This window comes from Natrix helvetica (assembly GCF_964273705.1).
Source record: "Natrix helvetica genome assembly, chromosome: 4".
NCBI lineage: Eukaryota > Metazoa > Chordata > Lepidosauria > Squamata > Natricidae > Natrix > Natrix helvetica.
In genome coordinates, this window is record NC_138550.1 from 14,720,428 (window position 1) to 14,736,879 (window position 16,452).

At 42.7% G+C, this 16,452-nt stretch overlaps 1 protein-coding gene across 1 annotated transcript in view; it reads left to right on the forward strand.

The window, feature by feature from the left end:
• CNTN5 (contactin 5) overlaps positions 1-16,452 on the forward strand; it is a 354,084-nt gene that overhangs the window by 288,118 nt on the left and 49,514 nt on the right. The window contains exons 15-16 of the mRNA XM_081951235.1: positions 8,148-8,306; positions 9,902-10,051. Coding sequence (XP_081807361.1) covers positions 8,148-8,306; positions 9,902-10,051 — 309 coding nt within the window. The remainder of the gene's footprint in view (positions 1-8,147; positions 8,307-9,901; positions 10,052-16,452) is intronic.

Here is a 16,452-nt window from a genome sequence, read left to right on the forward strand (position 1 = left end):
GCTATTGACTATAAACAACAGCATGGCAAAGTAGCCACAATGGTGAAATGAAAGATCTGTAAGAAATAGCAATAGCACTTAGATTTATATGCCGCTTCACAGTACTTCACAGCACTCTCTAAGCAGTTTACAGAGTCAGCATGTTGCCCCCAACAATCTGGATGGTCATTTTACCAACCTCGCAAAGATGGAAGGCTGAGTCAAGTCAGGATTGAACTTCTGGCAGTGGGCAAAGTCAGCCTGCAATACTGCATTCTAATCACTGCGCCACCACACAGTTAGACCACAAGATATTCCAAGTAATAGAAAATAAAGAGGCGAAAATGTTCTGAGACTTTAGAATTCAAACAGACAAGCACCTGTCACTTAACACATGCTGATAAGAAAGACAATAAAGTTTGGATAGCAGACTTTGCAGAACGTGGAGACAGCAGAAGAGAAAGAATTGGAGAAAATGCAAAGAGCTCCACATAGAAGTCGAACAACTTTGACAAAATTAAGCAAATATAGCAACAATGGTAATAGTGCCTTGGATGCCATCTCCAAACATCTGGAGCACCGCATGAACACTTTTGGCATTGACAAAGTCACCATCAGTCAATTGCAAAAGGCACAATCCAGCAACAGCATCTGTCTATCCCCAGGGCTTGGGAAGAACTATAGGCAGATAAAAAATGCCAAATCCAGGCTAAACATCTGGATGACTACGTGACCAACACAGATTACAAAAGCAGGTCTAATTTAGGAAATGTCCTGTGGTTTGTTCCCTTCATCCTCTTCTTGCAAACTGCACATTCCCTGTGTAAAACAGGATTTGCACAGAGGACCTTTCATATTGATTTTACTCTTGCCCAAAGAAAAGCTTTATATTTTCAGCTTCCAGTCCCCTGCAATCACTAGTTAATATAGGACACTTTGGCTTAGGTGATGTTTTTTTTAAAAATCTTTCTTTCTGGTTTTCATTAGAGGAGAGCTGTGATTCTTCTATAGATTTCTGCCATGCTAGATGTCTACACGCTTTAGACAAATTGAGGATTATCAGCGCTTATCTCTTTTTATAGCCTTTGCAGACATGATTCGCTGTCCTCTAAGAGTGACCTGACAGGGATAAGACTTCCAACTAAATCTCAAATCTTTTTGAGAATGAATTAGACCCTGCAGCTGAGAAAAGAAGGCATCATTTTGGAACTTTTCTTCCATATCTAGGGCTTTCTATAACATTTTGCCTGATAAAGAGCTTTGGAGAACTCCAAAGCTTGCAACACGTTTTTATGCATTTTGCTGGTTCTTAATCATTTGATAGTTTCTTCATACTAATAGCTGCACTGTGCTAGCCTTGTATTAAATTCAGCATCGTGTTTGCTAATTTCCTGGAGGAAAAGTGGATTTCCACAGGCATTTGACAGAGTAGAAAACAGGATTCAGAGGACTTAACAGACCTTCCTTTCAAATTCTGCAGGACTGAACTTTTGCCTTGAAGGAGCTCTTTTAAAAGATGTGCAGGACAATAGTGAGGAATTTGGTGCCTCATCATTTAGCGTGGGCAGGGATCAGAAATCATTTCATTTCTGTTTAAACTCAGCTGTATCCAGCTTTCTATGTGGATACAGGTCAAGAACCAATGAGAACTTTTCTCCATAGGTATTTCCTTGTTTCCTCAAAACTCACCACAAGATGTTGCTCCATGACCCTACTTCACAAATGTGTGAATTGCAAGGGTACCATGTTGTATATTTTCTTTTGTGCGTACTCTCCAACATTTCACAGGTGAATATTGTATCCTGTTGGGCCTGTGTGGGTAAGGTTGAAGAGCAGAATCTAGCAACCCGTTGTCTAGAAGATAACAAGACAGTTAACCCAATAACCAACCTTACCTAACACAAAGGTGTGTGCATTCAGATCACAGCATAATAAAGTTGCAAGGTACCATATCATATATGTTATTGAATCTACCTTTATGCTCCAGAGTATAGTGCTCAACTTGACTCTAGGTAACTTCGTGGACATTTCCATGGCTTGATCTTGGCAGTGGTATAGAAGTGCTTTCCCATTGCTGTAATTGCAGGGATAATTTTTTCCCCCGTGCTCCTTTATTTCTACAAATAAAAGCTTTGCTTCTGCCTGCTGACAGTCATAGGTCTTCTTTCATCGTGGAATGGGTTTGTTCCTGAACCTTCAGTTTGGGGGCAACAGGCATTCCAGTTATATATGGAAGCTCCTAAGGTCCAGCTACTTCCTTGCAATTTTTTTTTTCAAATGCTTCATAGCCTAAGGACTCTTCCTGATCTAAGATTCTCACAGATGCTGGAAAGGCTTAAAATGAAACCACCAAGTCTATTCACACAAGGTTTGGGGCTGGTTTCCCTCAACTCCCACTGCTCCGATATGGCAATAAACGATAACATTCCCAAGGGGCCCTCATAAAGATCCATGTCACTGCATTAATTGGTTTGCTAGCCGTGCTGAAAATTTACTGCGCAGGTCTTAGGCCTTATCAGCAAGTGATGTACTGCGCCTGCTCACACATTCCAGAGACTTCTGATCTTCTGTTCGCCTGCCAAGGAGGTGGGCAACAGAGCTCTTGCCAGAATGTAAGAATTTAGATAGCAGCTGCTGTTCGTTCAGTAAAAAGTTTCTCTTTCCCGCAGGCTAACAAATCCGGCCGGCCATATGTCTGCCACTTCTATTCATCTCTGCCCCGTGCCTTTTATCCCCAGAGCTAGGGTGAGGCTTCACTAGCAGCAACGGCTCTTCCTTCCCAAGGATCGGCCCATGGATTTCCACTGATCTCCTCTCCTCTGCCTTCTGTGCATCCGCACTTCAGGCACTGGAAATTCAGCTGTTCCTTTCCTTCCTCATCAGCGACCTCCAGATCTGGGGGCTGTTGATTCTCCAACTGAGGGATGATGAATGGCCCAGGCTCTATCTCTCTCTCTCTCTCTGCCAGCTCCATTCCCTCTTCCCCCTCTGAGCTCCCAGGTTGTCTTGATGCTGACCCTGACTCTTTCTCCTCCTGTGGTTTGGCTGCTGGAGGGGCCAGTGGCCAACAGGCCATGACACAATTGTTACAATTGCTGTGGGTATTATTCTGTGATGTTGCTCATGGTTTTCCGTGAGTTTTTGGTAGCCTCTGTCTTCAAAGCTGGTGTAGGCTTCATAGCAACAAGACTTACCAGCAGGTACTGTTAGCAACCACAGCTTCTAGTTCTTTGGGCTAGATATGCATTGTGAGATTATTATTATTTTTTTAAAAAACCAATTAAGTCAAGCTACTTGCAGAAATGCCCATTCAAAGAGATTGCAATGAAAACGTTTTCTACGGGTCCCGCCCCACGTACATTTGTCAGCAACTACCAAATCTTCTTTCTCAGCAGCTATCAAATCTTCTTAGTTAGAGCCATGATGGTGCAGTGGTTAGGATGCAGTACTGCAGGGCTAACTCACTGCTCACTCCAGGAGTTCAATTCTGAGTGGCTCAAGTTTGACTCAGCCTCCCATCCTTCCGAGAAGAGTAAAATGAGGACCCAGATTGTAGGAGGAAATAGGCTGATTCTGTAAACTGCTTAGAAAGGGCTGGAAAGCCCTGTGAAGCGGTATATAAGTGTACATGCTATTGATATCACTCAGTTGATTTTGTTACCTTATGGAACACAATACTAAAGAAGCTGAAAATTATTACAATTTTAGAAGGAATTCAAAACATATTTATTTTCCCAGGCTTTCAAAATCATATTGTTTTTGCTCTTGTTGTTTTTAATGGATGTTTGTGCAGTACTTTGTAAGTAAGCGTAATGAAGGGAGCAAGTGACAAACAAACCATCCTTTGCAAACCACAATGGCTGGAAGCAAGTGAGACAGTAAGCCATATGCTAGCCAGCTACATTGCGGTTTGGTGCAATTTGTGAAACAAACAGCAGGCTGAAAATCAAAATTCATAGAATGTAACTCAAGAATAGATTGCTTTATATCAGTATTCTATCATCGTTCCTATTTAACATGAAATCTTGTTGATGGACCATCGGGGCTCTTTCAGCAAGTTTGAAGAATTGGACAGACAACCAAAGTTCATTAAAAAAAAACATTTCAATCAGACAGTTCCTGGTAACATATTCATGATAGTGACTGTGAGTGTGCACACTGCACACACACACACACACACACACACACACACAAAGAGAGAGAAAGAGAGAGAAATGCACTCTTCTCCAGATACGGGGCATATTTATTAAAAAGAAAACTGTGCTTTCAGTACAAAGATTAATGCAAGGCTGCACCAAAAGCTAGCCAGAGCCTCTTTCAATTCTTACTTGTACATCAGTTGAATTTAAAGATCAAAAATCTACCTGAAAGCTGAGATTTTTTAAAGGGCAAAAATTATCTCCTGTTGAGAGAAATAGTGAAGCCCCGAGCACCACTTTCTGCCCAAAGTCTTGTGAAATGAATAAGAGCAGCCATCAAGCCCCATTGTCTACAGATTAAAAATGTAATGAATAAATTCACACATTTTGTATCTTAAACAAATGAAGAAAATATACTGCAGACCAACAAAAAATCTGTATATATATTTGTCAATTACGTTTTGGAGTTTTAGAATCTCAGATGCTCATAATCTGAAATGTTTAATGTGAAGAACATCAGGACTCTTGTATGTCTGTTGGTCAGCCTAATAATTCTCCCCAAAAAAATCCATCCAGAAGAAAATCCCACGTGCATCCCTAGAAGGGAATGAGAGGGGCAGATATGGTCATATTCTGCATTCTCAGTTCATTCCCCAGTCGCAAGACCTAGAGCAGGAGTGTCAAACTCAAGACCCGGGGGCTGGAGCTGGCCCGCAGGGTACTTAGATCTAGCCCATGGGGCCACCCTGGAAACAGAGAAGGACAGCCCCAAAGTGCTTCTGCCAACAAAAACAGGCTCCCAAGCTCCGTTTTCAGCTACCACAGCCTCCTGCAACTCTCTGCCAGTGAAAATGGAGCTCAGGAGGGCCACATGTGGCAGAGAGCTGCAGGAAGCAATGGCAGCCGAAAATGGAGCTTGGGAACTCGTTTTCACTGACAGAGCGCTTGGGCCGCCACAGATGTCCCTGACATGAGTGGCATCGAGCTGGCCATGCCCACCCTTCCCGGCCGCCCGAGGTCAAACACAACCCTGATGCAGCCCTCAATGAAATCGAGTTTGACACCCCTGACCTAAAGTGTAACTACTTTTAAAGGACTAAAAGGAATTTAAAAACTATGATTTGCATGTTCTCTTACTGTCAGAGCTTTTTGAGATAAAGCAAGTCACAAAACAGATAGCACACCAACTAGTGGAAGTCTATCTTATTGTAGGGTGTAATAACAGAATCTTTAAAAACTGGCAGGAAACTCTCCTGTTAGTCTTGAGGTTTTTTTTTCCTTACTCCACCTATATATCTGGGCAAAGTTTAATCCTTTCTTCAAGGCATCAACTGTACAGGTAGTACTCGTTCAGTGACTGCAATGGGTTCCAATGAAATGGACACTAAGTGTTAACCTTCTCAGGTAGACGATCATATCTCTGTAATATTCTTATCATTCTTGATTTTAATCCTCACCCCGGATTCAGTGGCCAAGAGATTCTTCACAGTGTTGGCTTCACAGATGGAAGGAAGACTTTAAGACAGTCAGATCTTTGGCATCATCTCAGATTGCTTCATTTGAAGGCAAACATTATACTTTCTAATGACTCAGCTTTAGATTTAAGTACCGTGTTTTCCCCAAAATACTCAGAAAGTAAGTCCTAGCTTGACTTTTACAAGTGTGCCCAACATAAGCCCGACGCCCAAAATAAGCCCTAATTAAGACTTTGCCCACTTCAGGGTGCACAGGTAAAAATAAGTTAGGGTGGGATAGGGGGTGGAGCTGCCCTACTACTTACCTTCAGATAGTTGCAGCCAGGCCTCACACACCTCAGGTCATTTTGCTTCAGCTGGCAAGGGCTCTCTATCGGCTACAGAGGTCTTCAGGAAAGCCTTGCTGGATGCAGAAGAATGGGCTGAAGTGGGTGAGGCCTGGCTGCAACTATCCAAAGCCAAAGAAGTTCCTGAAGACCTCTGGTAGCAAAAAGGAGGCCCGGAGCAACATGCATAAGTGAGGCAAGTCAGTAGATGACATCCACTTCCCCAAAATAAGACCTGGTGCCTTTTGTGATGGCAAAATATATATATATAAGACCGGATCTTACTTTTGGGGAAACATGAAGGTATGTTCCTCAAAGCTCCACTTATAAGTATATTTTCCTACATGTTTTAAACCTTTAATTCCGTGAATGGTGTCTTCATTTCAGAAGGCAGGATGGACCTGAGCCACCTTTGTAAAAATTTGTTAAATTTAAAAGATTTTAGAAGATACAGGAAAAACTGTGGCAGCAAATGGTATAAGAGGGTCAGAGTAGAATAGAATAGAATAGAATAGAATAGAATAGAATAGAATAGAATAGAATAGAATAGAATAGAATAGAATTCTTTATTGGCCAAGTGTGATTGGACACACAAGGAATTTGCCTTTGGTGCATATGCTCTCAGTGTACATAAAAAGACAAGATAAATTTGTCAAGAATTATAAGGTACAACACTTAATGATAGTCATGGGGTACAAATAAGCAATCAGGAAACAATCTACATCAATATAAATCATAAGGATACAAGCAACAGTTACAGTCCTGCAGTCATAAGTGGGAGGAGATGAGTGATAGGAACGATGAGAAGACTAATAGTAATAGTAATGTAGACTTAGTGAATAGCTTGACAGTGGTGAGGGAATTATTTGTTTAGCAGAGTGATGGCGTTTGGGGAAAACTTCTTATGTCTACTTGTCTTGGTGTGCAGTGCTCTATAGCGTCGTTTTGAGGGTAGGCGGTGAAACAATTTATGTCCAGGATGCGAGGGGTCTGTAAATATTTTCACGGCCCTCTTTTTCACTCATGCAGTGTACAGGTCCTCAATGAAAAGCAGGTTGGCAACAATTGTTTTTTCAATATTTGTAATTGTTTTTTCAAGCATTTATTTTTATCTTGCTTTTATTATTTTTATAAATAAGGTGGTGAACATACTGAATACTCTTTCCAGTGAGATGGATGGCGTATAAATTTCATGAATTTAATAAATAAATAAAATTAACTACAGAGTTTACTGGAAGGTTTGATATGAGCCACTTTGTCCTATCCAAACATCATCAATACAATATTATGGAGTATTTGTGTCTACCTCTAGTCTTCTTCAAAGGCATTTACTGGTGAAATATGTGACACCACAAAACCAATGACCTTCTTACTTGTGTCTGACATAAGAACAAAAGTACAAAAAAGGAGAATGGTACTGTGGCATCAACATGTGTTGTAATTGTATCTCATTTGCAGCTACCCCAGATCTCTAGGTATTGTTCTCAAAAGATATATAAAAAGTACCATTAAATAGGAATTAATATTGCTGTTATATTTTGCCAATATTTTAAGTCAGTTCTTTATCTTTAAAAACATACTCACTATAATATAATATAGTGACTGTATAGTAGTGAAAAAAAACATCAGCCATATTTTTGCATCTTTACTTTATGGAAATTAGTAGAGGTTGCTTCTTAATAGTTGTACGATAATGATTAATAGTAATTTCTAGACTAATAATGGCAATTCTGAGCTAAGAATGTTCTGCAGACTATGTTAGCCTATCTTATTTATTTCACTTGCATCCTTTACTTTACTTTTATTTAGACTTTTATACCGCCCCCTCTCCCCAAAGGGACTCCAACTTTGCTTCCAAAGTATAAATGTGTGTTCATTCTTTTTTGCTATCTCTCCACTTAATTTCCACCACCTGCTAGGTTGAAAGATGTTGGCTCAAAAATATCTAATGATTTTCCTAACTGAGAAAGGATTTGAATATGAATATTTTTTTCTGGTCCATGCCTGGCACCATAATCATGACATAGTCCCTTAAAATATCTGTAAGAATGCTAGTGACCAAATTATGCTAGTCAATCTGGATAAATTAGCAGACCAGATGACAGCATACTTCCAAGTATATGTGCAGTGCAATAATGGTGAATTAAAATCAGTGCATTCAACCTACCTACTTACATACCTTCTTTCCTTTTTTTTCCTTCTTTTCTTCTTTGTTTCTTTCCTTCCAGGTCCACCTGGCCCTCCTGGGGTTGTCATTGTTGAAGAAATCACAGAGGTCACTGCAACTCTTTCATGGACTCCTGGAGTGGACAATCACAGTCCTATCACTTCTTACAACTTGCAAGCACGAAGTCCGTTTTCACTTGGCTGGCAGACTGTGAAAACAGGCAAGATATTTTTATTATTATTATTTTACATCAATCAAGCAGGTTCATTAGATTCATTAGTTGCTTCAGCAGACAGCTCCTGATATGGAAGAACAAAACAGGAACTTTCTTTCTTTTTTTCTAATGCCTTTTCCAGTTCACACCCGTGTTTGGGAATTTAGCAAGATGTGGTTTTTCTCCCCGATTATTTTGTCTTTGTTTCTGACCATTTTCTGCCGCGAGAAAATCTACATTTTCTTTTGTGAGAATCTACATTGAAATGAACTACAGCAATCCAAAGCCGGCATAGTTCTTTTATCCGGAATCTATGAACAACATCACACAGACACAGAAGTGTTTGCTGTCTGGGCTTCCATAATTTTTTCTTGCAAAACCTGCCTATAATGTATATAGAGCACAAAGAGCCATTCAGAGACCAGCCCTCACTAACCTGAACCAATCAGAAACCAACTTGGCTAAAGGCCAATGAGGACCTAGTTACAAAGATAAAGTCCAATTGGTCCCTGCTTAATTGCCTGTGGTCTAAACAGCACATCACCTTCCTTCTGAAGGTGCCAGCCAAAAGTTACAATCAAAACATCAGGAAATCTGTTTTCTAGGCCACAGTCGCTAAACCGTGAAGTCACCTAATAACTACTGGCCATGATAGCCTACATCAATATACAGTTTCTTTTTTCTGTATCACGTGAGTTGAAGTTTCAATGCAGGGAGACCACTGAGTCTTCCACAGTTGGTTATCTCTCTTCTGCTGGATCCTTTTAGTTCCTTTTTTCTTTTCAGGAGGAATATTCAAAAGTCAAGTTTAAGGTTTCCTTATAAGGTTGATAAGAGTGTATATAGAATACATACATACATACATACATATGTCTGTGTGTCTATATGTTCCAGCATAATTCTAGAACACCTTGAGCAATTTCAACCAAACTTGGTACCAGATGACTTATTCTCTGGAAAAAAACACTGCGGGGGTAAGGCACCCCTAACACCTCTCAGGGTGTGTGTTAAGATGCAGCCTGTTGTGACTTAAAATGGATTCTACTGTACTGCACAGTGGAATTGCCATGGTAATGGATTCACAGTACTCCACAAGAGGGCTCCCTCTCTTAAGGGGGAAAATCCAACATTAGAAATTACATTTAGTCCGGACATTTTCCCCCTATAAATAAATACCTGAGCAACGCCGGGTTATCAACTAGTTTGAGAATAAAACAAGGTGGAGGTAGTATTCAGAGATTCTTGTCTGATACTATGCCACCAAATATACCCACATATCTTTAAAGCATCAAAGAAAAAAAAGGAGAGAAGCTAAAAGAGAACTCTGCCCCTAATTTAAATTTAATCTGTATGAAATGACATATAACAACAATAAAGAATAGCATTTACATATTTATTTGAGTATAGTTAAATTGAAAAACCTGCATTGCAGCATTTGAAGAAATTTTGAATCTGGATATTTTATCATGAATCTGAAAAAGCAAATTGGCAAAAGTCAAATTCTTAATTGCGCCATTAACTCTGGGTGGTTTCCTCTGGCTTGAGTTTTGTGATTAGAGAGAAATTCAAGGAAGCATGCTTTAATCCTTTGTTCTTCGCAGTTCCTGAACACATAGGGGGTGACCTGGAATCTGCAACAGCAATTGAACTGAACCCATGGGTAGAGTATGAATTTAGAGTTGTAGCAACCAACAAAATTGGAACAGGAGATCCAAGCACACCATCTAAAGTGATCCGAACCAAAGAAGCAGGTAAGACAATCTTCTAGATATGACAATTTTGAAATGATTGAGAATTTGGAAGTACCTTAAAGGTTAACACACCACTGTGATGCAAGCACGGGTGGGTTGCTCCAGAGTCCGGTCAATCCTCTAGCAAAGATTCTGTGCGATTCTGCAAACCCCCAAATCCCACTCCTGGCATCCCTCACCCATTCTGCCCTGCCCCTCCCAGGAGTCTCCACACGTTTTGGATGCCAGGTAAGTACAGCGCCTACACTGCCCCATACATCCCTACGACCAATCCGCTCTCACAGAGAGGGACTTCTCCGGGTGCCGTCCACTAAACAATGCCAGAGGGCGACACCCAGGAATAGGGCCTTCTCTGTGATGGGCCCAGCCCTTTGGAATGACCTCCCCCTCGACATTAGGATTACCTCCGATCTCCGCTCCTTCCGTTCAAAACTCAAGACCCACCTTTTTCAATTATCTGGTCTGGCTCAAGCATAGTTCCATCTTATTCCTCCTGACAGTCTTTTTAAATTAGTAATTTTAAACTGGGGTATTTTAATTTCTAATTTCATTTTATTATTTAAAATATGTATTGTAATGGCTGTTACCTCCTCCGTGAAATGTAATATATATGTGTGTTTTTATTTATTGTACGCCGCCCCGAGTCCCTTGTGGAGAGGGAGCGGCTAACAAATCAAATAAATTGAAATTGAAATTACACAGAGGCTCGGGGAGGGTGAAAAATGGTCTTCCTGGAGGCTCTGGAAAGCTGGAAATGGGCTTGTTTCCAGCCTCCAGGAAGCCTCTGGAGCCTGAGGAGGCCATTTCCAACCTCCTGGAGGCTCTAGGAAAGCCTCCACAGCCTGGGAAAGGCAAAAAACAGGCTTCCCAGAAGTTCTGAAAGGCTGGAAATGGGCCTGTTTCCAGCCTCCAGAGAGCCTCCGGAGCCCGGGGAAGGTGAAAACAACCCCACCACCACCATGGTGCAGGAGGCTGACTAGGCCATAACCACCATGGCCTTGCCCTCCGTTCTCTGCCATAGCTGGGCAGAGAACCCGCTGCTAAAATTTTTGAAGCCCACCCCTGGATGCAAGGTTTTATGGAAACCTCAGATAGAGGATCAAATATTGGCTGTGGATTTTTGTAGAATCTTAGAGAACAATGACCATCCTTACACTGGCATTTGGATGTACCATAACCCTCTTTTTTATTCACTGAATCTCTGATATCTTGCTTTTCTATGATTTTAAACAGCCTCCACTTAAAACACCTTTGTGTCTGAAGCAGGCAGGAAACATCTTTTCCACTTGGGTTACCAGTTAAAACACTCTATGGTTTTTATTTATCTTCATTCTTCATTTCATTTATCTTCATTATGAGCCACAGTGGCACAGTGGTTAGAATGCAGTACTGCAGGCTACTCCTGCTGCCTACCAACTGCCTGCAATTTGGTAGTTCAAATCTCACCAGGCTCAAGGTTGACTCAGCCTTCCATCCTTCCGAAGTGGGTAAAAGGAGGACCCAGATTGTTGGGGGCAATAGGCTGACTCTGTAAACGGCTTAGAGAGGTCTAAGTGCTGTTGCTATTCCTATAGAATCATATTTTTAATGTTTCTATTTAGGTTATGAAGTCTAAGCTTTGTTCAGTCCAAAGATCCAAACTGAATCACGTTCAGCAAATGAAACCATGAGGTTTTTGGTCTAGAGACAAAATGCTTTTATTAGATATATTTTTCCTAACATTCAATTTGAATCTGTCTTCTTGTATCTTAAGTCCATTATTCCATGTCCTGGAACGATAGAGAAACAAACTTAACCTTATCCTGCCTGATGTCCTTTCAAGTAGTATCATACCTAATCATCTCTTCTGGTTCCTTTAATCTCTCATCATGGGACTTATTTTCTGTTCCCTTGTTCGCCCTTATGGTCCTTGTCTGAATGTATTTGTCTGAATGCTTCTTTAAATGCTTTGCTGTGAAACAAGCACATTAATCTAGGTGGAATGGATCATTCTCCAGATGGACTTGAAAAGCATTATGGAACTCTTCCAAAAGTTGATTGTGACCTTAGTGACCCCTCAGTAATATTGTGTTACTTTAGTTGTGTTTTTTATGCCTTGTTTTCCTCCTAGTCAGGTTTGCCACCTGGCAAATTAAAATGCAATATTATCCTGGCTCTCTTGTTTATTACTGTGACTTATTAACAAGATTTTAATCACCAATGGCTGGTTTTCATGATATGCCTGCCACATAAAAACAACACAAAATGTCTTATTGTGTGTAGATGTTTCCTGGTCTTTAAAAAATGTTCCAACCTGTTGTATTCTTCACAGCCACATTGTTTAAAAATAGCACATTATTTTCATTGCTGGACCATTCAATTCATAGTTTTACTCTTGCAATGTTTATCAAGAGCGATGGTGGCTGTTGTGTCTGAACAAAGCAAATGCAAGGTGTCAATCAACATCAACTGGATGATCTGTTCTTGTTACTGCATAGTTAGTGTTCAAATAAAGCTGTTACTGTGAATGGATCGCCTCAGTATATTAAATTAATATAAGTACATAATAGTGGCACAGTGGTTGGAGTGCAGTACTGCGGGCTACTTATACTGACTGCTGGCTGCCTACAGTTTGGCTGTTCAGATCTCACCAGGCTCAAGGTTGACTCAGCCTTCCATCCTTCCGAGGTGGGTAAAATGAGGACCCAGATTGTTGGGGGCAAGAGGCTGACTCTGTAAACTGCTTAGAGAGGGTTGTAAAGTGATATAAAGTGGTATATAAGTCTAAGTGCTATTGTTATGTTGCTTTTGTAATTTGGACTCAGAATCTTTATAGAGGTTTAGAAACATACATACAGTGTATATATACTGTATGGATCAATATTTTTATGGAAATGTCTGTAGACAGACATTTCCATAAAAATATTGATCCATACAGTATACAGGGCAGAGAAGGAAAGGATTTCATGTCTCTTCTCCAACCTCTCCAACCTATTGCAATCTCATTCTGTTATTTTGGGTGTTGGGTAGACTGCAATTCTGGGTCACCCGCATATTTGACACAATGTGTAAATCATATAAAAGCCTGGAATGATTCTACTCTCCCACTATGATGTGTAGTGTCTTTTTTTTTTCTGAATGGAAAGCATAGGAAACGCTGCATATATTCTTTTTTTTTACAGTTTTTTAAATTGTTTTTACAAATATATCAATGCACGAACAGTGTGGCACCTGGGTGTCATACATTCAAATACAAATAAAACTAATAAAATTAATCCTAGTTATTACATTCAAGCAACGTATACATTTCTAACAGTAATACATATTTGTATTAAGTTGCAGTCTGTTATTATTCCATTGTTCCATGTTTTCTCTTGTTATTGCTCTTATTTTATCATAGAAAAATGTATACATTACTATTCCCCCTTTCTCTTATTTCTATCTCTTATTCTAACTTTTAATTATGTCACCCTTTATTAGAAGACATTTTCTTTCTATCCTACCTAACTTCTAGTCATGTCACCTACCTAAAAAAAAGAAAGAAAGGAACGAGAGAGAAAAAGAAAAGCAAATGAGAACAACAATAAAGAGAAATCATTTATCCATCGTCTCTTGCTCGCTTCAATACTTTAATTGCTATGCCTTTTTTTTTTACTTAATAATAATAAATATTTATTTCTTAGCCGCACCCTCTCCCGAAGGACTCGGGGCGGCGTACAATAAAACATATGAAATAAATATATAGACAAGACATACATATTACAAAAACATATATCAAGACATGTACAAGGAGGAGGTCGGCTAATGAATAAAAACAATAAAATACAATGTTTAGAAACCCCTAAGTAATTGGATGCAATTAAAATACCCAAATAAAAACCCGTCAGGAGCGATATAGTTAGATCAAAGTTGAGCCAGGCCAGCTACTTGGAATAGGTGGGTCTTGAGCTTTATACGAAAGGAGCGGAGGTCAGAGGTATTCCTAATATCCGGAGGGAGGTCATTCCACAGGGCTGGGCCCGCCACAGAGAAGGCTCTACTCCTAGGCGCCGCCCCTCGACACTGTCTGGTGGACGGCACCTGGAGGAGGCCCTCTCTGTGCGAGCGGATTGGTTGCAGGGATGTATGGGGCAGAATACGATCCCGCAAGTAACTAGGTCCTGAGCCATGGAGCGCTTTAAAGATTGTTATCAAAATCTTGAAACGCACCCGATAGACCACGGGAAGCCAGTGCAGCTCGCGCAGGAACGGTGTCACATGGGAGTACCTAGTACTCCCCATAATTACCCGCACGGCTGCGTTCTGGACCAACTGTAGCCTCCGGGTGCATTTCAAGGGAAGCCCCATGTAGAGAGCGTTACAGTAGTCCAAGCGAGACGTCACCAGCGCATGAGTGACTGTGCGTAAGGCGTCCCGGTCCAGTAGGGGGCGCAATTGGCGCACCAGGCGAACCTGGTGGAACGCCCCCCTTGCCACGGCTGTCACATGGTCATCCATGGACAGCCGGGCATCCAGGAGGACGCCCAAATTGCGCGCCCGCTCCACGGGGGCAAGTTGAATGCCCCCGATGGCCAATGATGGAATTAATTGGCTGAACCGGGGAGCCGGTACCCACAGCCACTCCGTCTTGGAGGGGTTGAGTTTGAGTCGGTTGTCATCCATCCAGATCCGTACGGCTTCCACACACTGGGACATCACTTCGATGGCCTCGTTGGGGTGGTTCGGGGTGGAAAAGTACAGCTGAGTATCATCAGCGTACAGATGGTATCCCACCCCGAAACCACGGATGATCTCACCCAGCGGCTTCATATATGTGTTGAACAGGAGTGGCGAGAGGACCGACCCCTGTGGTACCCCACAAGTAAGGGGGCGTAGGGTCGACCTCTCCTCCCCTGCCAACACACGCTGCGTCCGGCCAGAAAGGTAGGAGCCGAACCACCGCAAAACGGTGCCCCGGACCCCCAACCCCTCCAGCCGGCGCAGCAGGATACCATGGTCGATGGTATCAAAAGCCGCCGAGAGGTCTAATAGGACCAGGATAGAGGAACAACCTCTATCTCTGGCCCTCCAGAGATCATCCACCAACGCGACCAAGGCCGTCTCCGTGCTGTGACCGGGGCGGAAGCCGGACTGGCGCGGGTCTAGATAATGATTTTCCTCCAGATGCCGTGGAAACTGGTAGGCCACCACACTCTCTACAACCTTCGCCAAAAAGGGAAGGTTGGAGACAAGACGATAATTGGCCAGCTCCAAAGGATCCAGGGAAGGCTTCTTGAGCAAGGGTCTCACCACCGCCTCTTTCAAGGCGGCCGGGAGAGACCCCTCGCTCAGCGAAGCGTTCACTAGGTCCAGGAGCCAGTCTCGTGTAACCTCCCAGGATGCCAGTACAAGCCAGGAGGGGCACGGGTCCAATAAACATGTGGTGGGTCGCAGTCGTCCACGCATTCTGTCCAAATCCTCGATGGCAACCAAGTCAAACTCCTCCCAGGTCGATTCCTCAAGACTCGCCACGGACGTCTCCATTGGACCACTAACAGGGACCCAATCCTTCCGGATTTGAGCGATTTTATCCTGCAGATATTTCCCAAATTCCTCTGCTCTGCCCTGTAGAGGGGCCTCCCGCGGCCTCTGAAACAAGAGGGAGCGGGACACCCGAAACAGGGCGGCAGGGCGGTTCTCTGCGGATGCAATGAGAGTGGCACAATATTGGCATTTGGCCACTCTCAATGCCACAAGGTACGTCCTTAAATGGGCTCGTGCCTGTGTTTGATCAGGTTCGGAACGAGAGGACCTCCAACGACTCTCTAGACGTCTCTTGCGGCATTTCATCACCCTCAGCTCCTCGGTAAACCAAGGGGCCAGGGTGGATCGTTGCTGCTGGAGAGGCCGCAAAGGCGCCACCCGGTTCAAGGCCCCGGTAGTCGCATTATTCCACGCGACCACCAGGTCCTCTACCCGGGGGCGGGTCAAGGTTACAGGAGGTGGCCCAAGCTCCGTCTGGAACCTATCTGGTTCCATCAGGTGCCTGGGGCGGAACCATCTAGTGCTTTCCAGTTCCGCCTCCCCGCAGCGGGAGGTAGCACCAGGGAAGTCAAGACGAAGGAGTGAGTGATCTGACCATGACAGGGGAGTGATGGTTAAGTCCCCTCCTCCCAGATCACTCAACCACTGGCCAGAGACAAAAACGAGGTCCAGAGTGTGTCCTCCCTCGTGTGTCGGGCCCTGAATCATTTGAGTCAGGTCCATGGCTGTCATGGAAGCCATGAACTCCCGAACCCCCTCCGATGCTTCTCCCATCGATGGCAGGTTAAAATCCCCCATCACTAAAAGTTTGGGGGTCTCGACCACCACCGATGCGATCAGCTCGAGGAGTTCAGGCAGGGCCGCTGATGTATAGCGAGGAGCCAGGTATACTATCAGCA